The sequence below is a fragment of the Mauremys reevesii genome, linkage group 2 (genome assembly GCF_016161935.1).
Source record: "Mauremys reevesii isolate NIE-2019 linkage group 2, ASM1616193v1, whole genome shotgun sequence".
In the NCBI taxonomy this organism is placed as follows: domain Eukaryota; kingdom Metazoa; phylum Chordata; order Testudines; family Geoemydidae; genus Mauremys; species Mauremys reevesii.
This window is the reverse complement of record NC_052624.1, coordinates 122,622,887-122,650,340: the sequence shown is the minus strand read 5'-3', so window position 1 is coordinate 122,650,340 and position 27,454 is coordinate 122,622,887. Positions and strand designations below refer to the sequence as shown.

Here is a 27,454-nt window from a genome sequence, read left to right as displayed (position 1 = left end):
GCGGAGCCCGAACGCCCGGCCGCGGGTAACGGCCCAAGCAGGCACAGGGCCGCTCCGGCCCGGGGAAGCCCCTTGACCCCGGCGCTGCCACGAGCCGGGCCAGGCCCCCCCAGCGGCCCCACCCCCCGTCCGAGCCACCGACCTTCGCTCGCCGGCGGCGAAGCAGCTGCAGCGGGGGCCGAGGAGCGCGGCTCGGGCGCGGCGAGGTCACGTGAAGAGCGGGGCGCTGCGCCGCCACAGCAGGCGGGGGCGGGGCTGGTGCTGCGCTGTCACGTGCTCCACTGCGCCGCCTCTGGGGCAAAGCGCGTTGCGCATGTGCAGCCGCGGCACCAGGTCGCTCGATCACGTGGTTGAGTCAACATGGCAGCGCCCTGCTCGACCTTCCGCGGATTGTTGTTGCTAAGGCGCCTCGCTCCGGTTCGCGTGGCGGCCGCACCCCCGCGGAGAGGCTACGGCGTGCGCGTGTCCGAGAGCGGCGAGAAAGTGACGCACACGGGACAGGTAAACGTTGCTGTGCCGGGCTGGGGCGGCCGGGGCTGCCCCCGAGCGGGGCCGGTCCGTGGCCCCGAGTTACGCGCTTCCGGCCGCGGCACAGAAGCCAGCGGGTTTCCCGGGACTGGGAGCCGCTCGCCGACTCCTGCGCCGCTCTCCTCTCTGGGTTTCCTGTGTCTTTAATGCCGGCGCAGCAGGTGTTACGGGGTGTCACTCCGCTGCCCCTCCAGCGCCCTTTAACCCGGTGTGTTGTGGTAGCCAGAGTCCCCAGTCAGAGCAGGGCGCTGCTGCGCTTGTGCACAGTACAACTATGTGATTAGGTTTTCTTTGCTGGGGTGTTCAGATCGGTTTTGCACACTAGCCATTCCCCATTGCTATAATACTTGCACCTGCGCTAAGATTAGCTGTTATCAATGGAGCTGTGGGTTGTCCTCTTCAGCAGGCCCCTCAGCTGACCTATGTAATTTACTGGTAGATCAGCAGTGTTGCAATCAATGTAGCGAGTGGTGAGTTAGCGGGTCTGGTGAAGACACACTAAATCAAGCCATTTGTGTACTGCACCTCCCTGAGGGCTTGTCTACACTTACCGGGGGATCGATGCATCGGTGATCGATTTAGCAGATCTAGTGAAGATCCCATTGACTTCTGTACTCCACCTGAACAAGAAGCGCAAGGGGAGTCGATAGGAGAGCGTCTCCAATCCACATAGGTAGATCTAAGTATGTTGACTTTAGCTATGTTGTTCACGTAGCTGAATTTCCATCATTTAGGTCAGTCTCTCCCCATAGTGTAGACATGACCTGGACAGGAGACGCTCCCCCGTCGACAGCACAGTGTTGTCATGTAACCGAAGTTGCGTTAAGTTAGATCAATTTACTGTGGTAGCGTAGACCAGGCCTGAGATTGCACTTTAACTGCCATGCTCTTTACAGCCCCTCACAGTATTTCCCCTCCCCAGAAATACCCCCATGGGTCCCCTCCATATCTCTCCCTTACTTTCTCTACAGGCCCTTAGTAGTAATTCAGCTGTGGATTGGTGACTGAGACTACAGCCTTCACAGTATGTCTCCCCTTCTCTGTATGGTTTCCCTCTAACTCTAGTAATTGCTTCCTGTCTCTGGTTCACCAGCTGAGGAGTCTCTCAGAATTCAAGATAACTACTGCAAGTGTTTGGTTTGTATGTGGACATATCCGTAGGTGTGGCTGAGTGGGCTTCTATGTGAGGATTATGTGATGAGAGTGCAGTCGCATAGGACAATCCCCAGCTGGATTGTTTGCTAAGGACCTGGGAGGCAAATTTTGGGGAGGTAACAGGAGAATGGATGGATGGGGACACTTCTGGAGAGAGTAGAATACTGTGTGGGGGTGAGCAGAATGGGGAATGACTGGGGCTGGATTAACCTTTTGTGGGCCTGGCACCAAACATATTCATGGGCCCCCATGTAGTCGTTATGGGCCCCTTCTGAATGTAGACCTGGTACCACTGGCCCTATAGTAAACCCAGTACTGCTGGGATGGGAATGAAAACATTTATTCAAAAGCAAAATAAGATATTTGAAGCCACACTTGATTGATGTCTCCCCTCAACCCGTAGAGAACAAACTGAGCTAACATCAATATACCCAGAATACTCTTGAATTTGATTTATTTATGTGGGAGAGGGTTGTTTGTTAGTTTTTTCTTTTTTGTTAAAACACTCAGTGCCTGCTTGGGGCCTGAACACACATGCTTAATTAGCACGTTTCTGAGCCATATTAAGCCCAGTTAGTGGAATTGCACCTGCATTTCCCCACCTCCTCCATCCAAATTTATGTTTTAAAAATATATTTTTTGAAAGGTGTATTTTCTGCTTTGGTACAAAAATATTTACAAAACTTTTTTTAAATGTTAGTTTCTTTAGGCTGTTTCTCCCTTTGCCTCACCATCACTCATGACTTCAGGTGAAGAAACATTAAAGTTACTGGGGTGGAGAGTGGGGAGGAAAATTGCTGTTGCCCATCTTTTGCGGGGAGACAGGGCCTCTGATGAGAGAGACACGCTTTACCACCAAGGCTACCACAATCCAGGCTCAAGCCCCTCCCCCAACATTCACACCTGGGCTTCTCCCCCGCCCCCCATCCGCCCTACTGTTTCCCTCCACACATAAAACTAAATCCCACCTTCACATAGGGGCTCTCCTCAATCTCCCTGCTACTCCCAGTATACTCCTGGAATAATTCTGCACCACTGCCTAGGCAGAATTTGCACAGAAATTAATGTTGTGTGTACAGAATTTCCTTTTCTCCCATAGATATAAGCTGCTGGTGGCCACAAAGGGCTTCTGGACTATACACTATGGGGGGCAGAAGGAGAGAGGAGAAGCATGGGGGTTCTTGATAGCTCCAGTTCCTCACGTGCTGCCTGAAGAAAAGAGGTGGCATGCAGGAAATTCCACACAAGCCTGGGACCCAGTATCAGGCTGTTTCTTCCTCTGGATCCCCTGGGCTCTGGAGGGTGCAAGTGTCTGGGTGCAGAGGGGAAGGTGGTAGTTAGCTCTGGGCGGGAGGGGGTGCCTGGGCTGGGAAGGCCCTGCAGCTAGGCTGTGGGTGAGGAGGGGGTGTGGGTATCTGGGCTGTGGGTGGGAGGGGCACAGCTGGGCTCTGAGGGATGGGGGGGGGGCATGTGAGTGTCTGGGCAGGGGGAGCTCTGCAGCTGGGCTCTGAGGGAGTAGGGGGTGTGGGTGTCTGGGATAGGGGGCACCTCATAGCTGGGCTGTGGAGGAAGGTGGGGTATGAGTGTCTGGGCTGGAGGGACCTGTAGCTGGGCTCTGTGGGTGGTAGGGCAGAGAAACAAGGAATTTTTTTGTGTCTGTATTGTTAGACATAATCATTGAAAATGAACTTGGAAATAATAGTTGAAACTGGTGTAATTATATAATGTTGTTTTGAAAAATAAAATATGCAGAATTTTAAAATATTGTACACAGAATGTTAAATTTTTTGATGCAGAATTCCCCCAGGAGTATAACTGCCCACCTAGCCATCCCTATTTTCACCCCAGGGCTGTCGCCTTCCTCCTTCCCTCCTACTGTCGTCCCCCCCACCTTCAACCCAGACTCTCCTTTCTGTCCCCCTTCACACCCCGCTTCTCCTAACACTCCCCCCCGCCCCATCACTGTCAGCTCCCACATTGGACCTGAACTCGTCCCTTCCCCCCAAACCGTGCTCTACCACCTCCCCTCCCTGGAGTGCAGAGAAAAGTTTCTGGGCATTCCCACTGGCAGCCAGCATCGACCAGTGCTGCTATCATATAATCATACAATATCAGGGTTGGAAGGGACCTCAGGAGGTCATCTAGTCCAATACCCTGCTCAAAGCAGGACCAATCCCCAACTAAATCATCCCAGCTAGGGCTTTGTCAAGCCTGACCTTAAAAACCTCTAAGGAAGGAGATTCCACCACTTCCCTAGGTAACCAATTCCAGTACTACACCACCCTCCTAGTGAAAAAGTTTTTCCTAATATCCAACTTAAACCTCCCCCACTGCAACTTGAGACCATTACTCCTTCTTCTGTCATCTGCTACCACTGAGAACAGTCTAGATCCATCCTCTTTGGAACCCCCTTTCAGGTAGTTGAAAGCAGCTATCAAATCCCCCCTCATTCTTCTCTTCTGCAGACTAAACAATCCCAGTTCCCTCAGCCTCTCCTCATATGTCATGTGCTTGAGCCCCCTAATCATTTTTGTTGCCCTCTGCTGGACTCTTTCCAATTTTTCCACATCCTTCTTGTAGTATGGGGCCCAAAACTGGACACAGTACTCCAGATGAGGCCTTGTCAATGTCGAATAGAGGGGAACGATTATGTCCTTCGATCTTCTGGCAATGTCCTACTTACAGAGCCCAAAATGCCGTTAGCCTTCTTGGCAACAAGGGCACACTGTTGACTCATATCCAGCTTCTTGTCAACTGTAACCCCTAGGTCCTTTTCTGCAGAACTGTTGCCCAGCCATTCGGTCCCTAGTCTGTAGCAGTGCATGGGATTCTTCCGTCCTAAGTGCAGGACTCTGCATTTGTCCTTGTTGAACATCATCAGGTTTCTTTTCATAGAATCATAGAAGATTAGGGTTGGAAGGGACCTCAGAAGGTCATCTAGTCCAGCCCCCTGCTCAAAGCAGGACCAATCCCCAGACAGATTTTTACCCCAGTTCCCTAAATGTCCCCCTCAAGGATTGAGCTCGCAACCCTGGGTTTAGCAGGCCAGTGCTCAAACCACTGAGCTATCCCTCCCCCCAATTTGACCCAATCCTCTAATTTGTTTAGGTCCCTCTGTATACTATCCCTATCCTCCAGCATATCTACCACTCCTCCCAGTTTAGTGTCATCGGCAAACTTGCTGAGAGTGTAGTCTATGCCATCCTCCAGATCATTAATGAAGATATTGAACAAAACCGGCCCCAGGACCGACCCTTGGGCCATTCTGCTTGATACCAGCTGCCAACTAGATATGGGGCCACTGATCATTGAGCTCGACGATCTAGCCAGCTTTCTCTCCATGTTATAGTCCATTCATCCAGCCCATACTTCTTTAACTTGCTGTCAAGAATACTGTGGGACACCGTATCAAAAGCTTTGCTAAAGTAAAGGAATAACACGTCCACTGCTTTCCCCGCATACACAGAGCCACTTATCTCCTCATAGAAGGCAGTTAGGTTAGTCAGGCATGACTTGCCCTTGGTGAATCCATGCTGACTGTTCCTGATCACTTCCCTCTTCTCAAAGTGCTTCAAAATTGGTTCCTTGAGGACCTGCTCCATGATTTTTCAAGGGACTGAGGTGAGGCTGACTGGCCTGTAGTTCCCCGAATCCTCCTCCTTCCCTTTTTTAAAGATGGGCACTACATTAGCCTTTACACTGCTCCTGGGGGCCACAGACAACGCTGGTGGCTCAGGTCCAAGGGCCCAGTGGAATGCAGCAGTGTGTGAACTGCAGCTCCCAGCATACCCCGCAACACTGAGTCCCTGTTGCGCCTGTGTGCTGTGCTCCCTGGACTGCTGAGCATTTTCAGTGGGTGCTGGGAAGTTGCTGACTCTTCACATTACCAGACTGTGGTTAGGGCCGGATTAACCTTTTGTGGGTACCTAAGTAATCATTATTGGCCCCTTCCAAGTATTGGCCCGGCACAATGGCGCCAATGTAAATCCAGTACTGGAGATGGCTGTAGGGCAGAGAGGAGATTCTCCACTGGCCAACACAAGAGAGTCACTGACTGAGGGAGTTGTCTACTCTGACAGGAAATCTCAGAGACCAGTCCCTGGTTTCAAGACTTTATAATAAAAATTAATCTTAAAGTCTACAACAAACTGGTAACATTGCATAGATTTAAATGAAAACTGAATTTGAAGGGGAAAAGCAAGGCTAAAATTGGCAGTGTGATCACAAGCATCATACAGACTTAACCTTTGTGCCACTTTTTCTCTCTGCTCTCTGTGTAGGAGGAGATGTCTTAATGGGAGATTTAGTTTTCATTCCTGCTCATACTATAATCAATTTGACAATGGGTGTTCCGGGGGCAGACAGCAGTATCACAGCTGCTTGTTACCCCCAGAGCCCCTTCTGCCAGAATGATTGGTAAGAGCTCAGGCTTGTGCTTAGTGTTTCCATTTCCTTCCCCTCACTGTAGCAGCCAGAAAGAGAGGCAGAATTGAGTGCTTTGGTTGTCCCTCAAAATGTACTTGGAAAGCAAATTTTATCTAGTATCTCGAGGTGATGATACAGTGAGATACATACAATACTTCACAGGTACTTTTGTAGGGTAGAGAAGAGTAAAGAATTGTAGAGTATTAACTATAGAAACAACTAGTTAACTTTAAAATAGGAGTTGATTATTTGGGGAATGTCATAGTAATAGAGTTTAAGGCCAGAAGGGACCATTTGATCATCTAGTTTGACCTGCTTTACATTGTAGGCCACCAACACCATCCAGGACACTAAACTCAACAACCAAAATTAGACCAAAGTATTACAGCTCACAGAAGACTAGGCTATTATGTGCCAGAGGCAGAGAATAGGAGGGACCAAGGCATACCAGGACCTGAGGCCTCCAGAATAGTAGGGAAATGATGATCTGATAATCCTGACAAGTGACTCATACAGTGTGCTGGGAAAAAAGCTGAACCCTAGTTAGGGGGTGGGGCTTCTCTGATTAGGGGTCCTATAAAGGTAGCCAGCCAGTCAGGCAGCGGCACAGGAGCCAGCACACAGAGCTGTAAACAGGGGAGTTTGAGTGGGAGTTTGCAAGGGGAATTTGGGGGAAGACTCAGAGAGGCAGGCAGAGGAACAGACAGGCTAGTGAAGGGAATGTGTGGTGTTCTGTCAGTGTTTTGGTGCTCCTTGGGGGTTTGTTTTGCTGTGGGGGGTTTGTTTTGTGTTTCCCAGACTTACAGGATTTATGTGGTAAGGCTATGACAGATACAGAGGCAGCAGTGGTGGTGACCCAAGCAGTGGAAGACACAATGAAGATGACTGGATGTGGAAGCTGTGGCATATACATGATCCTGGGGGGGGGTACCTGAGAAGAGTTTCGTCTGCATGAAGTGCCGCCTGATGGAAGAAACGATCCAAGGATTGGAGATTCAGCTGGAAACTCTGGTTCAGTTTAGAAGGGGGGTTGAGCAGATGATGGAGCAAAGACATGAGACGGCTGAAGTGAAAAGCTCAACCTTGCAGATGGAAGCAGCACCAAAGAACTCTGAGGGGAGACTGCTGGGTGAGGAAAGTGGACAGTGGAGGCATGTGACTAAGAGAACCAGGCAGAGGAAAAGACGGGCCAGTGAAGGAGAAATAGAGCTCAAGAACAGGTTTGTGGAGTTGGAAAATGAAGAAGGGGCACAGTAGGTGATCACTGAAGGTGAGAGGGCAAGGGAAAAGAGCAGCTAGTCCTATAGTAAGAGGGGAAGAGTCAATGGAGATAACAACACCAAATATGAGTCCCAGAAGGATACAGGATGGGTTGCAGAGGATTGCAAGGGACAATAGAAATTGAGAGGACTTGCAGCCAGAAGGAACAGGGGATAGACCGGAGAATCGCACTGTCACCAGGATAAAGCAGGTCTATGTGATTGGGGACTCCTTACTGAGAAGAATAGATGGGCCTGTAACCAGAGCTGATCCAGAGAACAGAAGGGTGTGCTGTCTGCCGGGTGCTAAGATACGGGATGTGGAACTGAAGAGGATCCTAATGGGAGCAGGAAAGAATCCGCTGATTGTCCTTTTTGTGGAAATGAATGATGCGGCTAGATTCTTGCTGTAACATATCAAGAGAGACTATGCCAGACTGGGGAAGACACTTAAAGAAGTCGAGGCCCAGGTGATCTTCAGTGGGATTCTGTCTGTTCTTAGAGAAAGGCAACAATGGTGTGACAAGATTATGATGATCAACAGATGGCTCAGGCAGTGGTGCTATAAGGAGGGCTTTGGGATGTATGGCCACCAGAAAGCATTCATGGACAGAGGACTGTTCTCTTGGGATCAACTTCACCTGAGTAGGGAGAAAAATAGACTTCTAGGATGCAGGCTGGCACAACTGATTAAGAGGGCTTTAAACTAGGAATTGTGGGGAGATGGTTGGGAGCAAACAGCAAAAATCAAGATGTTTGTACACCAATGCGAGCAGCCTAGATAACAAAATGGAGGAACTAGAGTTACTGGTGCAGGAAGTGAAACCAGATATTATAGGGATAACAGAAACATTGTGGAATAGTAGTCATGACTGGAGTACAGGTATTGAAGGGTATGTGCTGTTTAGGAAAGACAGAAATAAAGGCAAAGGTGGTAGAGTAGCATTGTATATCAATGATGAGGTAGACTGTAAAGAAATAAGAAGTGATGGAATGGATAAGACAGAGTCTGTCTGGGCAAAAATTACATTTGGGGAAAAAAACGTTACTAGAGTCTCCCCTGGGATAGTGCTTGGTTTGTGCTACAGACTGCCGGGATCTGATTTGGATGTGGATAGAGACCTCTTTAATGTTTTTAATGAAGTAAATACTAATGGGAATTGTGTGATCATGGGAGACTTTAACTTCCCAGAAATGGACTGGAGGACAAGTGCTAGTAATAAAAATAGGGCTCAGATTTTCCTGGATGCAATAGCTGATGGATTCCTTCACCAAGTAGTTGCTGAACCAACAAGAGGGGATACAATTTTAGTTTTGGTGAGTAATGAGGACCTCATAGAAGAAATGGTTGTAGGGGACAACCGTGGTTCGAGCAATCATGAGCTAATTCAGTTTAAACTAAATGAAAAGATGAACAAAAATAGATGTTACTAGGTTTTTTATTTGAAAAGGGCTAACCTTGAAAAATTAAGGAAATTAGTTAGGGAAGTGGATTGGACTGAAGAACTTGTGGCTCTAAAGGCAGAGGAGGCCTGGAATTACTTCAGGTGAAAGTTGCAGAAACTATCAGAAGCCTGCATCCCAAGAAAGGGGAAAAAATGCATAGGCAGGAATTGTAGACCAAGCTGGATGAGCAAGCATCTCAGAGAGGTGATTAAGAAAAAGCAGAAAGCCTACAAGGAGTGGAAGATGGGAGGGATTAGCAAGGAAAGCTATCTTATTGAGGTCAGAACATGTAGGGATAAAGTGAGATCGGTCCAACTCTACATTGCTTTTGGCCTTGCAAAGGGAATTAAAACCAATAGTAAAAGGTTCTATAGCCATATAAATAAAAAGAAAACAAAGAAAGAAGTGGGATCACTAAACACTGAGGATGGAGTGGAGGTTAAGGATAATCTAGGCATGGCCCAATATCTAAACAAATACTTTGCCTTGGTCTTTAATGAGGCTAATGAGGAGCTTCGGCCTGGTCTACACTGGGGCGGGGAGGAGGGGGTCGATGTAAGATACGCAACTTCCGCTACGGGAATAGTGTAACTGAAGTCGATGTATCTTATTTTGACTTATCTCCCGTCCTCACGGCGTGGAGGTAGATATTACCACATCCGAGGTAGAAGCCAAACTCGAACAGCTTAATGGGACTAAATCGGAGGGCCTAGATAATCTTCATTCAAGAATATTAAAGGAATTGGCACATGAAATTGCAAGCCCATTAACAAGAATTTTTAATGAATCTGTAAACTCAGGGGTTGTACTGTATGACTGGAGAATTGCTAACATAGTTCCTATTTTTAAGAAGGGAAAAAAATGTGATCCGGATAACTACAGGCATGTTAGTTTGACAACTGTAATATGCAAGGTCTTGGAAAAAAATTTGAAAGAGAAAGTAGTTAAAGACATTGAGGTCAATGGTAATTGGGACAAAATACAACATTGTTTTACAAAAGGTAGATTGTGCCAAACCAACCTGATCTCCTTTTTTTGAGAAGGTAACAGATTTCGTAGACAAAGGAAACGCAGTGGATCTAATTTAACTCGATTTCAGTAAGCCATTCCCCACATGGGGAATTATTAGCTAAATTGGAAAAGATGGGGATTGATATGAAAATTGAAAGGTGGATAAGGAACTGGTTAAAGGGGAGACTACAATGGGTCATACTGAAAGGTGAACTTTCAGGCTGGAGGGAGGTTGCTAGTAGAGTTCCTCAGGGATTGGTTTTGGGACCAATCTTATTTAATCTTTTCATTACTGACCTTGGCACAAAAAGTGGGAATGTGCTAATAAAGTTTGTGGATAACACAAAGCTGGGAGGTATTGCCAATACAGAGAAGGACCGGGATATCCTACAGGAAGATCTGGATGACCTTTTAAACTGGAGTAATAGTAATAGGATGAAATTTAATTTACTGAAAAGTGCAAGGTCATGCATTTAGGGATTAATAACAAGAATATTTGTTATAAATTGGGGATGCATCAGTTGGAAGTAACAGAGGAGGAGAAGGACCTCGGAGTATTGGTTGATCACAGGATGACTATGAGCCGCCAATGTGATATGGCTGTGAAAAAAGCTAATGCAGTCTTGGGATGCATCAGGCGAGGTATTTCCAGTAGCGATAAGGAGGTGTTAGTACCGTTATACAAGGCACTGGTGAGACCTCATCTGAAATACTGCGTGTGAAGTTCTGGTCTCCCATGTTTAAGAAGGATGAATTCAAACTGGAACAGGTACAGAGAAGGACTACTAGGATGATCCGAGGAATGGAAAACCAGTCTTATGAAAGGAGACTCAAAGAGCTTGGCTTGTTTAGCCCAACCAAAAGAAGGCTGAAGGGAGATATGATTGCTCTCTATAAATATATCAGAGGGATAAATACATGGGGGAGAGAGGAATTATTTAAGCTCAGTACCAATGTGGACACAAGAACAAATGGATATAAATGGGCCATCAGGAAGTTTAGGCTTGAAATTAGATGAAGGTTTCTAACCGTCAGAGGAGTGAAGTTCTAGAACAGCCTTCCAAAGGGAGCAGTGGGGGCAAAAGACATATTTGGCTTCAAGACTAAGCTTGATAAGTTTATGGAGGGGATGGTGTGATGGGATAGCCTAATTTTGGCAATTAATTAGTGTTAAATATGCCGATGGCCTGTGATGGGATGTTAGATGGGTTGAGATCTGAGTTACTACAGAGAATTCTTTCCTGGGTGCTGGCTGGTGAGTCTTGCCCACCTGCTCAGGGTTTAGCTGATTGCCATATTTGGGGTCGGGAAATATTTAGGGCAGATTGGCAGAGTCCCTGGGGGTTTTTCACCTTCCTCTGCAGCGTGGGACACAGGTCACTTGCTGGAGGATTCTCTGCACTTTGAAGTCTTTAAACCATGATTTGAGGACTTCAGTAGCTCAGACATAGGTTAGGGGTTTGATACAGGAATGGGTGGGTGAGATTCTGTGGCCTGCGTTGTGCACACTGTGAGTGTGATCTGGGATAAAATTCCTTCCTGACCTCACATATGGTTAGATCTTGAGCGCATGAGTACCTGAGAGAGTAAATGCTCAGTGCCACCTCAGAGCCTTGGCCCAGCCCACCAGTGTCTCATCTCCAGCTGTGGCCATCCCTGATGTTTCCGAGGACTGAGATTTAAAAAAAAACAACCCAGTACATTGAAGGGGGTGGGTAGTGGGATCCTTTCCTGAACACTTGCCGGTAGCCAGCTGAAACCTTGAAATAAGAAGAAGTCACCACGACCAGATGATGTTCTCCCAAGAGTTCTGAAGGACTTATGAAACGGCAGAACTACGTAACCTGTCATTTAAATCAGCTTCTGTACCAAATGACTGATGATAACTAATGTACACCAATGTTTAAGAAAGGCTCCAGAGGTGATCTTGGTGATTACAGAACAGGCCAGTAAGCCTAACTTCAGTACCAGGTAAATTGGTTGACACTATAATAAAGAACAGAATTATTAGACACATAGATCAACATATGTTGGGGAAGAGTCAAGGGAAATCATGCCTCACCAATCTATTAGAATTCTTTGTGGGGGTCAACAAACATGTGGACAAGGGTAATCCAGTAGATATAGTGTACTAGGACTTTCAGAAAGGCTTTGATAAAGTCCCTCACCAAAGGCTTTTAAGCAAAGTAGGCAGTCATTGGATAAGAGGGAACATCCTCTCATGGATCAATAACTGGTTGAAAGATAGGAAAGATAGGAAACAAAGGGTAGGAATAAATGGTCAGTTTTAACAGTGGAGATAGTAAATAGTGGTGTCTTCCAGGGATCTGTACTAGGACCAGTGCTGTTCAATATATTAATAATTGATCTGGAAAAGGGGGCAGACAGTGAGGAGGCAAAATTTGCAGATGAGATTCAAGATAGTTAAGTCCAAAGTAGACTGCAAAGAGTTGCAAAGGGATAAATTGATGGCTGATAGGTCCATCAATGTCTTTTTAGCTAAGAGGGTAAGGGATACAACAGCATGCTCTGAGTGTCCCTAGCCTCTGATTACCAGAGTGGATGACGATGATTGCCTATTCCATTCATTCCCACTGACGCACCTGGCTTTGGCTGCTTTCAGAAGATAGAAAGGCTAGATAGACCATTAGTCTGACTCAGTATGGCTGTTCTTATGTTCTAAATTGTATCATTTGCCCATTTGAAATATTTTGTGGGAAGTGATAACTCCGCCCTCAATCCCTGTCCTCAAGATGACAATGAGCTTGAAGCCCAGAAAGTCAATTTCACTTTTGTTTTGAACTGCCAGCAGATTGTTATTGTGGTTTAAATATTCATACCCCTTAGTCATGGTAACTACTTTCTAATTAAGACGCAACTTATTTTGTATTTTAGGTTTATGAAGAAAATGACTACAGGAAGGTTCGATTTGTTGCTCGACAAAAGGAGGTAAAACACATAGTATCTAGACTCTTCAAGATATGATTTTAATTTTCTTGGGTAATGATGCCTTAAATATTTAGTTTTATCAAAATAAATAATTTTAATGTCCACAATTTAAAAAATGTGTTACAAAGTAGAAATGAAAGATCTGTTTTGCGCTGTCTTTGAACATGTTGCTCATCCAAACTCTTGCTGATGTGTACTTCTTTGCTTTGATGTCAGACTGCTTAAATACTCCTCTGTTCCACAGCTTTGATCTAGGGGGTTGTCTACATGTGGAGTTATTCAGGAACAAGGCTCTCTTATTCTGGAAAAAGTGTATCCACATATGTAGCATGACTAGACAAACCTTAAATGTCTATTTACTAACTCCTACTCTCTCAGATATTGTTACTCTGGAGAATTTCCCCTTAAACTTTTTAAAGCTTGTATATATTAGTCACTAAATTTCAGTTAATAACAATACATTTTATTCCATCTACTCAATGAAAATCAAATTCTGCCAAACTGTCTTAAATCCACAGATTAAAGGTAATCAAGCAATTAGATATTTGATACATAGTTATTATTCGAATTGTGGTAGCACTTAGAGTCCCCAATGACATGAAGCCACTATTGTTCTAGGTGAAGTAAAAACACATGATGAGAGAGTAACCACATTCCATACAGAATTTTAGTACTATATTACAGTTTGACTCTCCTTTAATAATGAATGATCTTTCTGTGGAAGCTTACTTTGTCTTGATCTTTCCAGCAGCAGTTCCAAATAGAGCAATAATAGTACTCTATTATAGCAGAGGAGTGGTCACGATTTGCTTAGTTAAAATTACATAACATTTTCCATTATAACTGACTTTTCAGTTGTTTCAGTTGGTTGAAAACTTCCTATGCTTTGGCTGAGCCTAGAGGCTGACTTGTTTTGTAAAGTTGAACAAGAATGTTTCATCTGTTTTTCTGAGCATGACAAGATTGGTGAAAGAATTGGAAAACATACCTTATTACTCAAAGAACAGTTGTGATAATTGGACCTACAAATTTACTCGTTACACTCACTTTTTACAGTTGAGCTAAGTTCATGAGATGTCACAATAACCTGTAACAACAAATATTGATGGGAAGAGGTGCAAAAGTGAGACAGACTGAATTAGTCCAAACAAAAAAGTCTCCTGATATGACTCAAGGACTGTGTTAAGATCATGCTTGGTAACAAGAGAAGTGTAGAACCAGAATTGCTGTGTATAAAACTGGGTCTAATTGGTGGACAAAATAATGAGGGGATGGGCTATTGCATCTATCATTCCCTTTGGGGGTCCTTAAAGAAAGCTTTTGGGAGAAAAATTGGTTACTGGAACGACATTCACCATCATGGCTGCCATCCTCCCTCCCTTTGGTCTCCTTGGACTCACGATTAGGATGAAGATGGTCCCGAGAGAGATCCTGAGCAGACCAGGCCAGGAAGAAGGAACCAAATAACATTGCTACCTCCACTGGCTTAGGCTGAATCCCAAATACCACCTGAGATGTGAGACTCTTTCTCACCCTCACCCCACTTGTGTCTTCTTTTTCCTTCCCTACCTGATTCTTTCTCTTTTACTATTCTTTTCCCATCTCTCTAAAAAGAGTCTGGCTTAGTCTGCTAAGACTGTATTTTACAACACTGCTATAAGCCTGTGACTAGCAAGAGGCAGCTAAAAGCGATGCCTTAAATAGCCTGATTCTCATATGAGTTTGCCAGGCCTGAGAGTGGCTGATAAGACTGTGCTGTGCCTGTGTTTTTCCAGCAGTAAGGTTGCAAGTGAAAGTCAACACCAGAGAGACAAGCTGCAGCTTCTATCTTTGAGGTTCTTTTTCTCTCTCCTTGTGTGTGTGTTTCTTGTTTTGTCGTCTTAGGAAACAGGCTTGGATTTAACAACAGCAGTAACGACAGCTCCAGCCTATCTCTACTAAATTCTTATTTCCCCAAAAGGAGAGTTATTACCATCTTTAATACCACCTAAAAGATTGTCAAATAAGGATTTTTTTTCCTTCTTAAAAAGTGTCCAGCTAAAGGGAACAAAGGGGGCATGTTAAAATGAAAGTCGTTTTTAATACTTTACTTTGACTGTTTTCCTACTTTTCTCAAAAAGAACAGGAGTACTTGTGGCACCTTAAAGACTAACAAATTTATTGTAGCATGAGCTTTCGTGAGCTACAGCTCACTTCTTCGGATCACTTGCATCCGAAGAAGTGAGCTGTAGCTCACGAAAGCTCATGCTACAATAAATTTGTTAGTCTTTAAGGTGCCACAAGTACTCCTGTTCTTTTTGCGGATACAGACTAACACGGCTGCTACTCTGATTCCTACTTTTCTGTATCTTTAATAAAAAGTTAGGAATTTGAATAGTCTGTTTGCCATGGTTCTAAGCAGGCTGAGTTCTCTGTATACCAAATCCCTAACCTGGTTTAAAACTGTTTAATGTTGGACAGTGATTGGGTTGTATTGACACCTTTAACTGTTTGGGCTCATATATTCCATCTAAATTAATGTAACAGTGCTCAGTCTCTTTAATTTCACAAAGAGAAGGTCTATAGGTACCAACATGAGGGGAAGAAATTTGACAAAGGGCTTTCTGTTCTGGTGGACAAAGATATAACAAGATCTAATGATTGGAAATGAAACTAGACAAACTCTCACTAAAAATATGGTGCACATTTATTACAGTAAGAGTAACCATTTGAACAATTTGTAAATGGTTGTGGTGGATTTGTAGTTACCGGAAATTTAAATCAAGACTGTATCTTTTTCTAAAATAGATGCTGTAGTTCAAACAGGAATTAATTTAGGGAAGTCCTGTGATGTGTTTATATTGGCCAGTGGGATGGTGATGGTGGTCAGCCTTGTTGATCACAGTGATTCCTTCTGGCCTTATAATCTCTGGGGAAAAATGGGAGTGTGAAAGGAATACATGTTTTGGGCAATCCTACTGCCTAAACAGATAAATTGGAAGCTGAAATTTGGCATGAAATTAGTTTCCACTGAAGAGGAGTCTCAGCCTTATTTCAGCAGATATAGACTTTGATTTCACTATTTTCTAGATAATTGAAACTGGGTTCCGACCATGTGCAGTAACTTTTTGTTAGGTGTGCACTGAAGAAGGCTGGTGGCATGTGCTTGTGCATTAAGTTAGATTCACAATGTACAGTCCAATCAATTTAGGCTCTGATCCTACAGACACTTAGGCATGCACTTAACTTTAAGTATGTGTGCAATTATATGCAGGATTTTGGCCTTAGAGTCAGGGCTGAAGCAAAAACTTTCATATACAGCGTATGGTAATTTAGGGGCTGAGAAAGGGTTCCAACTCATCTTGAAAAATACACAGTGCAAACAAAAGCTCCCCTGGATCCCATATGGTGCACGAGATTGTTATGTGGGAGCTGGATTGTGGTAATTCAGTGCACTGTTTGCAGTTTGTTGGAAACCTGCAAAACTTGGAAGTCATACAGCCTGAAGATTCTATAGAACAACTTTTTTTAATGTTATATATGATGGTGGATAGACTTCATTGGGCCCTGTTGCTGTTGAGCTGGCATACAGGAATAAAAAAAGATTCTATATTGTAGAACACTTTATTATGAAGCTTCTGTAGAAAATCTTTTTAAAAACAAATATCTTCCCTCTTCTCTCCTAGTAATTCAATACCAAAAACAAGTTGAGACCATTAAGGCTGCATGTTTAAGCACTAAACATTCATGAAATACCACAGCAAAGGATGCATGTGAAACTCTCATTCTGTTCCATGTGAGGATGCATTACAATAGTCCTTAATTACATAATTTTTTCTGCAACCTTAGCTGCATGGGTAAAGTATCTGTGGTATTGTGTGTGCTAGAGTCCATGAACGTTATTTATATGAAAAGTACTCAGGACACTAATTAAGACAATATATTACAGATTAAGTACAACTGAGAATAATAGGGAAAATGTGCTGCCATTTATAGGGTTTTAAAATGTAATTACAGCATTAAGTCAGGCCTCAGTTCAGCAAAAGTTAAACACATTAACTCTGAGGGGTCCTATTGAAGGCCAATGAGACTATTCATTTGCCAAAGTTACCAGTAAGTACTTACTTATTTGCTAGATTACTAGAGAACTGGGTCCTGATCCTGTATACAAAATGAAATCAAAGGGACTACTTGTGTGTGTGTAAATGTTTGCAGGATGGGGCCTTAGTTCATTAATATATCTTACAGTAAGTACAGTGTTACTACAAAAGAGTGAGGTTCTTGAACAGCCTTCTAATATTAGTGGGGACAAACAACCTAACTAGTTTTAAAATGGAACTTGTTAAGTTTATGAACAGGATTACATGACTATGTTGCCTATGTTAAACACCCTTGCCCATTGAGGTAGATGTTGGAGTTCACAAAACAAGCCCCTCAGACTTCCCTGAATTTCTTTTGGTAAAACTAGTGAACACCAGACTTGACATTCCTAATATTTTTAAGGGTAAAGAAAAGAAACAGATTTGGGGGCCTTCTTTATACATCTTAGAAAAGCAAAATTAGACACAAGCCCATTTGAAAATAAATCATAGCAGGATCACCTTTAACTTTCATTTTTGTTACCCTCCGCTGGACTCTTTCCAATTTTTCCAAATCCTTCTTGTAGTGTGGGGCCCAAAACTGGACACAGCACTCCAGATGAGGCCTCACCAATGCTGAATAGAGGGGAATGATCACATCCCTCAGTCTGCTGGCAATGCTCCTACTAATGCACCCCCTACTGATGTACCCCCTATATACCCTGTAGGTTATCAACCTCACTTGGCAGGTCTTCAGTGGCTCAGCCTTCCAGCTGGGTCATACAACCAAAATGAATCCCTTCTGGATAGGCAGTTTTGTTAGACCTTTGCTATCTGCCCTCACCAGCATCTTCTACCCTGGCTCTGGGCCCTTTTAAATTAAGCCCTTTGCTCAGGCTTCCAAATAAGACTTGTTCCCACTCTCACTTCTCATGATTTACACCACTTTGCCAGTGGTGGAACCCAGGAATGCCCATTATTCCAGGTTCTAACCCAGGGACCCTATAAACAGCAGCCACATACTGCAGACTTCAGTTCATTACTGCTACTTCCCTGGACCTCTTCTCACCAGGCCTCTTTATCTTCTCCCTTTACCTCAGGGTTTAAGTTCTCAGGTCTTCTCTCTTCCAGCTTCAGCTGGTCTACTCCGGGAGGGATCGATCTAAGCTACGTGAATAACGTAGGTGAAGTCAATATACTTAGATCGACTTACCGTGGTGTCTTCACCGCGGTGAGTCGACTGCTGCCGCTCCCCCGTCGACTCCTCCTACGCTTCTTGCAGTGGTGGAGTACAGGAGTCGATGGGAGAGTGCTTGGGGGTCAATTTATCGTGTCTAGACTAGACGTGATAAATCGACCCCCGCTGGATCAATCGCTGCCCGCCGATCCGACAGGTAGTGTAGACATACCCTGAGATATACTTTGATACAGCAGGAATGGAGTTGAAGTTTTTCCATCATCTTAAACTGATAGGTAATAAGGGGCCCAGTGAGGAAATTAATCCTCGTAACCTGATATTATCTGTTAATAACTTCCTTGAGGTACAGCATCTGTGCTTTTACTTAATCCAGAAGTGGCTGGAAATTCTGGAACTTGGAAATACAGCCTTTGGAGTGCTAAACTGCAAAGCATATCTATTTCTTTCCCCAAAATTTTAAGGCAACATAATGGCTCATTGAGTGTTTCAGAAGTATTGATTTAAATATGGTTAAATATGAAGTAGTTTTAAGGGTTCACTTTATCTAGATTTTTAGAGAGGATGTTTCATATAGATGCTAACAAATCTGCTTAAGCAACTGAAAATTCAAGGAAAGGAAAAGGGGTTTAGTAATCACATGAACAAGTAACATCCATGAATTCAAATCACCTATGTGAACAAGTAACTAACTTAATCATTCACTGCAATCTGTAATACTGCAAGATAATTCATTGTACCACTTCATTGAAAACAAGATAAGGACTTGTAAAACCACTACTTACCTTTTAAAATCTATTAAAATGTTTTTAAACCTCTTTTTCCCCCCCCCCCATCAGTCAGAAAGGTAAATCTGATTTCTCTCAAAGAACTGCATATCTAATTGATAATAAATGTCAACAAAACCCTAATAATTGATCAAAAGTTAAAAACCTTCTGCAGACTCCTTAATGCTATTTTTTTTTTAAACTTTAAGGCTAGCTTGGTCACCAGAATCTCTCTTGAAAGTTGTTGTGTACGAATTAAAGGCTTATTGAAAAGTCTAAAAAAGGCATAGACGTTACATTTTAGAACAATGTGCATTTTTAGCTGTAATTTTCAGCCAGTATTTTCAAAAATAGCCTAACTTTAGACATCTGAATCAATATTTAGATACTTAAGTGGCCTGATTTTCAGTAGGAACTGCTGAATGCTCATTACTTTGAAAATCAGGCCACTTAAGTCCATCCCTGTTCAGAGAACTATGTATTTAAAGTGTTTGCTGAATCAGGGCTTTATTTATATGCTTGAATATGGATTTAGAAGTCCAATTGTAGGCTGCTATTTTTGAAAATCTTGGGCTTTCAATCCACAGTATTTCACAGTTTCTTAGGAAAATACAGTATCACCCAAAGACTGGGAAACATTCTCTTAAAAAATGACGAATTGTTAATACAAACTAAAAATGTATTTTGTTGTAAAATAATAATGTGTGAATACCAAAGAGTCCAAAGACTGTGTCACAGTTCAGGTCAACTGCACCTGTATTCCTCCTCTGTGGTTCAGCAAGTACACCCACTCTATGCTTCAGGCTCCGCAGCCAACACCTCTCTTGGGTGGAGACAAGTGTCCTGCTCCCTTTTGACTGGGATATTTCCAGGCAGAACAGTTCCCTGCCTTCACTGTGTTATTCCTAGCAAAGGACAGTATACCTAAGCAGGTCTGCTTGCTTCTCTCCTCAGATGGTACCCAGTATAATTGCCCCAGTTATGTTACCTCACTGCATTTTTTAAGCAAGCGTATTTTATTCTTAAAAGCAATACAGAGAAATTATAGAAAAAAATAATAGAAGAACCACCACGCATCCTAATAAGCTTGCCAGAGATCACCTCAACTGCAACACGGGCTGTGGTAGGAGTAATCCTTCAACCATGGTTTTAAGTTAATCAGACCCTTTGCTCTGAACAAGAATAACCCATGACTCAGTGAGTCCCTCATTTATCCAGTTTGGCTCTTTGAAAAGACAGTGAAGAGGTCATTAGCCAGGCAATGGGTTCCTGCTCAAAGTACAGCTTCAGGAGGATGGACTTGAGGTGGGTAATTTGCATTTTCCTCCCCTCCCCCGCCACCCAGGTATTTTCTAGGAAATGCACTTTACAAGTATTGTCCCCAAAGTGCTTTGAAGTGCCTAAGATCTCCAGAGATTTCATTAGTCCTGCTAAAGAAGTTCCATACAATCCCACAATCCTTTGCATTTTCACTACAATCATCTGCTAAAATACTTACACTTGATTCAGTAAGGTTTGTCCAGTATTTTACAGGACATTGTCATATGTCTCACTGATTAAACAACAAACTATGTATACTAGCTTCAAGTTGACCAAGAATAGTGCTAGTGTAATGTAGGAAGCATGTGTGAGAGAACATGAGCTGTACTATATTAGATTCTGCCTCTTGAACACACAAGCCCAATAGGAGTGTGTGTGTGAGGGGAGAGGGGGGCATTATCCATATTCTGCTGCTGCCTTAAGGGAGGAAAAGAGATTGAGGTCAGAATTTCAACCCGAACTCTGCATTTCCCACCTTCTGAGTGCCTGGTTGGCTTTTCAGTATGAATGTTGTAAATTAAGAGGTACATATAATTAATGTAGTAAGCATAAGAAGCAATTCATTAATGCTATTAAACTAAGAAAGAGGGAAAAAAATGAAATATCCAGCAAGGGCAAGTATAACTGAGATCAGTTGCTTTACTAGTCCATGTTTGTCAGGTTAAAATATTATTACAGTGCATTATAATAAGTCATTCATAATAACATTCTAACCTAACTCATATCTGTGGCACTGTGTGCCTCAGAACAGCATCCTGGAATCCCCATATTCAGAACTGTCATATAATTATATGTTTTGACAAAGTATGCCTTATGAGATAGCATTTTAAAAGTTTTGATCTGTTGAACATTAATGTCCTGTTGGATTGTATGTGTTATTATGGTATGTGAAGTTATGAATTTTTGCTATGTGTGTGTTGTTGAAATACGTTGTGAGGTTGGGAACACTCACAACCAGCCTTTCGGGTACAACAATGGAGCAGCCAGATGAGCTAATATGCCTTTAAAGGGAATCCACACTCACAATGATTATCCTAGGAACTGTATACAATGGAGACTTCTCAGAGAGAGCATGTAGACAATGGAGAATGCTTGACCAATGGGGGTGGACCTCCATGTCAGGAGCAAAGATCTTTCCAGCAAGCTGGAAGAAACTGTAACAGAGGAGAAGTGACATCATCACTTGGCCTCACTCCCCCCACAACTCAACACCTAGAAACACATCTAGAGGACAAAGACTGGAAGGGGGAAGGTGTTCCCGAGCTGGAGAGGAATTCCAGCCTGTGTATTGTAGCTCTGTTAACTGTCTTGTACTATCTATCAAGATGAGATACCGCTTGATTCAAATCCTATTTAGATTATAAAACTTGGATCGTGTGCTTATTTTTATTTTCTTTGGTAACCATCTCTGTTCTTTATGCCTACCACCTATAATCACTTAAAATCTATCTGTAGTTTTTATACACACAGTATCTCCTGAACAGCAAATAGGCTTTAACTTTGATCTCACAGACCAAAAGGGAGAAAGTCTAGAAAAAATATTTGGACGCTATCTGTAAGTACTGAGCACTACCTTCACTGGTAGTAAATCTGAAATCAAGGTAGCCTTGTAACCTTAATTCTCACCACCCCATGCATGTGCATTATGTTACTGTCCTTAATTACTTGATCACTTACTGTTTTTTCCATATGCTCAATGCAGGTTGAACAGTATATGAGGCATAGTTGTGTAGGCAAAGGACATTGTTGGGCATTGACTATGTCAGAAAGATGGGTTCTATTCCTGCCTTTGCATCAGCTATACTTCAAGGCCATATTTCCTTCTGTGCTCCCTATTGCCTGTTATATGGAAGAGGCAGGACTTCCTCCATGCCCACTTTCACAATTACCCAAGCCCTCCCACGTTAACTGAAGTTCCACCCAACTTGTGCACACATGCATAATGCCAATAAGATTCTGAGACACTGTCTCAGCAAAGTTTCTGTATTTGTGGTTATTTGGTCGTTTTAAAGTTTTATATTTTAAAATGCAATCTAATTTTTGCATGTGTGTATTTGTCGATAAATAGCTAAATCTTGTTTTGAGGCCATGCTAAAGCTTGGTTCAAAATGGAAATTATTGATTAACTTCTTTAGCTACCAAAACATTCTGGATAATTGATTTGATTAGCTACATGAATTTTCCAATCTTGTATTAAAGAATTTAAATCCTGTGTGGAAGACATAATTTGGGAGCAGGAAATCTGTTACATGTTGCCATATGCCAGAACTATAAAGTAACTACTTTTAGCTCTTCAGGATTCACCTGATATAAACCTACCTTATGCTTGTATTCTCCATGTGTATCTGCATTTTTCAAAACCAATCAAATTGCATGTTTTGTATAATACTTACAAAGATATGCACACAGCAGATACTGCCTCTTTTGATTGACATTGCAGAATATTTTATACTCTTGTGTATATAACGCTGATTTTTTAAAAAATACCCAGCTTTTCTAGTAAAATAGAGGCCAGCATCACACAGGCATGTATTAACGAAAATTATTCTTTTGGGAAAAGTGGTATGTTAGTCTGTGTCCAAGCCCTAAAGGGAAAACAATGTGTATATTCTTCATTGACAAATACGGGTCAATTAAAACTGCTAGAATAACTTTAAGTGTTTCTCCATATGTTCCTATTTTAATTTAATACAATAAGCTGTACTTTAATAGCTGTTAAAGGTAGTGCTCAGTACTTACAGATAGTGTCCAAATATTTTTTCTAGACTTTCTCCCTTTTGGTCTGTGAGATCAAAGTTAAAGCCTATTTGCTGTTCAGGAGATATTGTGTGTATAAAAATGTGAATTAATTGTGTTGAATTCTATATTTGCTCATTTGAACTTATTAAAGTCAGTGAATGTTGTGTTCAGATTTGAGAGCAGAATTTGTTCCTTGGTATAAAAGCAGAGTTCACACTCTAATTAGAAATGTGTGTAATCAAAGGTAAGTGGGCTGAGTCTTTGAAGAGTATACACAGTGGATTTGGGACAGCCTGGACAGATACGTTTGTGACAAGATCATATTTTAATGCAGTTGAATAGATCTAAAGTTATTTCTGAACGCTGTTTGCTTCAAGTTGAGGTAATTATTATTTTAAATGTCTATAAGCCATTTATAAAATACAAAGTTTCTGTTTCAGATATATTCTGTTAAAGGAGTTTCTGTGCACGTCAGAGTTCACTATATTAAAAAATCCCAATCTTTTTCCTAACATGAAGGAGTTTAAACTGCTTTTGTTCTACTAAAGCAAGGAAATTTACCCATAGCTTGGTAGAAATTAGATAAGCTTTGCTTAATATTTAGTATATATTTAGTATTTAGTTTGTTCCCTTAAACAATCACCTATGGTTATCTGTTCAATATTTAATAATGCTTCTTTTAAAAATTACTATGCAGAATTTGGTTTCTGAGGTACTCAGATGGTGATCTTCTGATTTGTGCCTTAGTGCAGTGAACCTCAGGAAAAATCTTTACTCTTATTCTGTTATTGCAGGTGAACGAGGCCTTTGCTATTGACTTAATAGCAGAGCAGCCTGTGAATAAAGTTGAAAGCCGAGTGATATCGTGTGATGGTGGTGGTGGAGCTCTGGGACATCCTAAAGTGTACATAAATTTGGTAACAGAACTTTAATCTCTTTTGCAATCCCCTGTATCACATGTAGTATATTTTATTTACTAATTTATTTATGGTAGGTAAAATCACTCACTCTTTTGATGTTTTGGCTTAGTGAGTTGCAAAGGAGGGAGTGACTGTCACTTCTATTATTTCTATAATAACATAAGTGTGCATGGCTAAACAGATAGGGGTAAGGTTTGCAAACTCTTCTGAGCAGAAGTCTTAAATGACTGAACGTGAGCCTCATCTCAAATCCATTGAAATTAACAGGATCTTTCTGTTAACCTCAGTAGGTTTTAGATTAGATCCCGGGAAGAGGAAGTGGAAGGAATGGCATGATCAAACAAAGGCATAGTGGAAAGTGAGCTAGGGAAAGATCAGCTAGGAACAAATAATGCCTTATAAACAAAAAGTAGGAATTTTCATTGGGACATTTCTGTCCTGAATATCTATGCAGATTTATGATAGTCTCTGTATTTTTCAAAGCAAGTTTTTTCTTAGATATGCTTTAATTTAAAAAAAAAATCAGTTTAGTACTTGTATAAAATGCTGGTTTGACAGTTTTGAAGACGAAAATCCTTTATATAACCTAAGAGATCGTGTGCAGTATGAACTTCTCCTCACTATCTTGCTGTTCATAAGTACTGACAGTTTCCGGGATACTACCCTGCCAATGCATGTCATTTTAGAGGAACCATTTCTAAGTGTAAGTAGGATGTGATTACTGGTGGCCTGGTAGCATGTTGGGTGCTCGCCACACACACAAGACATGGTCCCTGATTAAGAGTTCACAATCTGAGTTTAAAATCTTTATCTCTGCGTCCACTTGGTCTCTGGCTAAGATGACCATCAAGAACTCTTTTTTTTTTTTTTTTTAAATTAATTGGTGGTTTTATTTGGTGTCAGCATTGTTGTGATTTTTCCCAACATGGAAAAACCCCATACATTTTATGAAGAAAATGTATGATTCATTTTATAAGTATATTTATTACTCAGATATGGAAAGGCTCAATTAGATCAAAAATTGAAAAGTTTGTGATTCTATAAATGAAACAAAATAATGGAATCCACAGTCTATAAGAAATATCTCTTAGATATGGTGTGAAAGATTGAGATGCTTTTACCAACTAAATTGCTATTTTAGTTCCCAGCCTATTATGTAGCTTTGGACTAACTAATGTGAGTATGCTGAAAACTTTCTCAATGGATGTGGAGCTGAATGGACAGATATTTTAATTCAAAGTTCTGAATTAAGTTGTCTTTTCTTCTGTGACTTAACTTTCACAATTTCTCACTGTTCGTTTCAGTTCAGTGCAATAAATCACCTTTATAAATATATATTTGGGTAGTAATCTGATCTTCGGTTCTAATGGTGGAAAATTCTTTTAGTTTCTGTATTTTTCCTCTTTTTCTTCACTTGAAATATCTGATAGTGGATCTGAGAGTTAAATCCATGTGGAGGAAATATCCAAGGAAAAGTTCTTCAGTCCCTTTTATTTAATTGCTAGTTAGCATAAAAGATTGGCATGTTTTTCTCAAGTTGAAGTCTTTGCTTGTCACTTATTTTTGTGGCACAATCACTGATGTTGATTTTTGCCATTTGTGGGGGCTGCTAAAGATGAACGGAGACTGCTCCTGAATGAACTTGATGTTGAAGAGCAGCTGGAAAGCCAGTGACAAGTGCTTAGCTCTTATGGTAGCTTATGTTTTGAGGATGAGAATGTTCTATGGTCTGAGTTGAGTAAACAAACTAATTCTATGGTACCTTGGCTCTAAACAAACAAACAAACAAATCAATTTTCTGCACTTTGAGATGAGCTCTCAAGGTCCTTTCCAGTCCTATGATTTTATAAATGCTTTTTATATGGTTACTTAACAACTCTTGGCTATATTTGCCTGGACTTTTTACAGTAATCTTATTCTTCTTCCAAAGTTCCCCTTTAGGATGTCCCTCAGAACTCAGCCTCTGAACTTTCCTTTTCTTTGTCAGCTACACTACAGGACTGTGCAGTTGTCCAAACTCCCAGAGTAGACATGTCTTAAGAGAGTTACTCTCTACTATTTTGAATAATCAACATGTAATGTTTGTTAAATTCCAATCAGTGACATCTGTGCAAACCCAGTGAAGTTACTTTTTGAGGTAACTTTGCAACTTGTGGGGTTGCACAAGTGTCAGAGGGTCCAATTTGGCTTGAGAAACCATTTACTGTTGTTGATATACTGATAGAAATAACAGCTTGATTTTCAGATCCCACTTTGAGTTTATAGAGCTGGCATTTTTAAAAGGAGGAGAGAAATAACTTGGAAACTGGGCATGATATGGAAGTCAAACATGACCCTCTCAATGCCACTTCTAGTCAAATTTCAGTATAGATATCACAATTGAAATATGTAAAGTTAACTATATTTGAATCAGGTTGTTAGTCATTTTAGGAAGAAGATAGGTAAATATACAGGTAATTTAATGAAGTGTAGTTTTTAAAATCTACAATAGTAAAATAAAATTATACTTGACAAGTCTTATATTTTTATTTGAGATGTTTTCTTTTTGCAGGACAAAGATACAAAAACTGGAACATGTGGTTACTGTGGACTTCAGTTTAAACAGAAACATCACCACTGAAAGATCATCCCTTCATGCCCTGCAGAATTCTGTCAGAATTTCCATGTTAAAATATTAACAATAAATGAAATTTAAAAGCTCAGAGCCTTTATATTTGTTTTAAGAAAATATCTTGCCTAAATGGCGTTTCCATAGATTAAAACTTGAAAAACCAGGGGCTTGTCTACATGGTGAGGTAATGCACCCTGCAGGTTTGTGGGGTGATTTTTATAGAGCATTAACATGTTGCATGTTAATTGGTCCGTCTAGACTCTACTGATGCACAGTAAAGTTTCCCTAGTGCTCTTTAATGTAGTGTATAATACTATGTTGAGGCTTTCTTGAGAACTTGTAGTATGCACCAGCAGAGTCTACGTCATGGGAGGACCGTGGGCCAAATCTAAATCACCAGATGCTTTTGAACAGACCCCAAAATCTTTTTATTTACCTATTAATATATTATTGTTGTGGCTTTTTCCTTATTTTCTCTGGAATCTGGATCTTGACTGTACCTTGACCAAGAAATTTGGACCTTGACAAAAATAATAGACTACCCTGGGTCTACGTGGACCAATTAATGCACAACACGTTAGTGTGCTTTAGAAATCACAGCCCCGTAGTGCACATTATCCTACTGTGTAGACAGCCCTAAGTGTGTTTTGAGAGATGAATGTAAAGAAATTTTGAGGTAGAAATTCTAATATCAATTTGTTCATAGAATAGACCTGGTGCCATGTTATACGTTTACCATCTGGGATGCCTCTTAGTAAAAGGTCTTTGACTTGGAACTGATGCTGAAATCAAATGGAAATGGAAATCTTGATACCCTTTCCCTTCGGATAGGTTAAATATATATAATTTCTTTTCAAGCCTGAATTAGACCTGGTTTTCAGATTAGAGGATATGAGGTTTGATAATTCTAGGCATTTGTCTCTTGGCTTCATTATTGCTCCTGTTCATAGATTGGTCATTGTGTGCCATTTCTCTGCTGATATAAATAACTAACTAAATTGAAATCCATTTGCTCTTTTGTTGTGTGGGATAGAGATTTCTCATTTTCAAAGCTAGAAGTTATGGTTGACT

General features: G+C 41.7%; 1 protein-coding gene across 1 annotated transcript; it reads left to right on the top strand.

The window, feature by feature from the left end:
• Window positions 1-280: 280 nt before the first annotated feature.
• NDUFS6 (NADH:ubiquinone oxidoreductase subunit S6) lies at window positions 281-26,474 on the top strand. The gene is made up of 4 exons (XM_039525105.1): window positions 281-501; window positions 12,720-12,773; window positions 23,647-23,769; window positions 26,324-26,474. Exons 1-4 carry the CDS (start codon window positions 361-363, stop codon window positions 26,390-26,392), a joined length of 387 nt encoding a protein of 128 aa, XP_039381039.1. The 5' UTR covers window positions 281-360; the 3' UTR covers window positions 26,393-26,474.
• The last annotated feature ends 980 nt before the right edge of the window (window positions 26,475-27,454 follow it).

Excerpts from the sequence above, each read along its gene's own strand:
- NDUFS6 (XM_039525105.1), top strand. The coding sequence starts at position 361 with ATGGCAGCGCCCTGCTCGACCTTCCGCGGATTGTTGTTGCTAAGGCGC. Across the intron at positions 502-12,719 it reads AAGTGACGCACACGGGACAG|GTTTATGAAGAAAATGACTA; the intron begins GTAAACGTTGCT and ends TTTGTATTTTAG. Across the intron at positions 23,770-26,323 it reads CTAAAGTGTACATAAATTTG|GACAAAGATACAAAAACTGG; the intron begins GTAACAGAACTT and ends TTCTTTTTGCAG.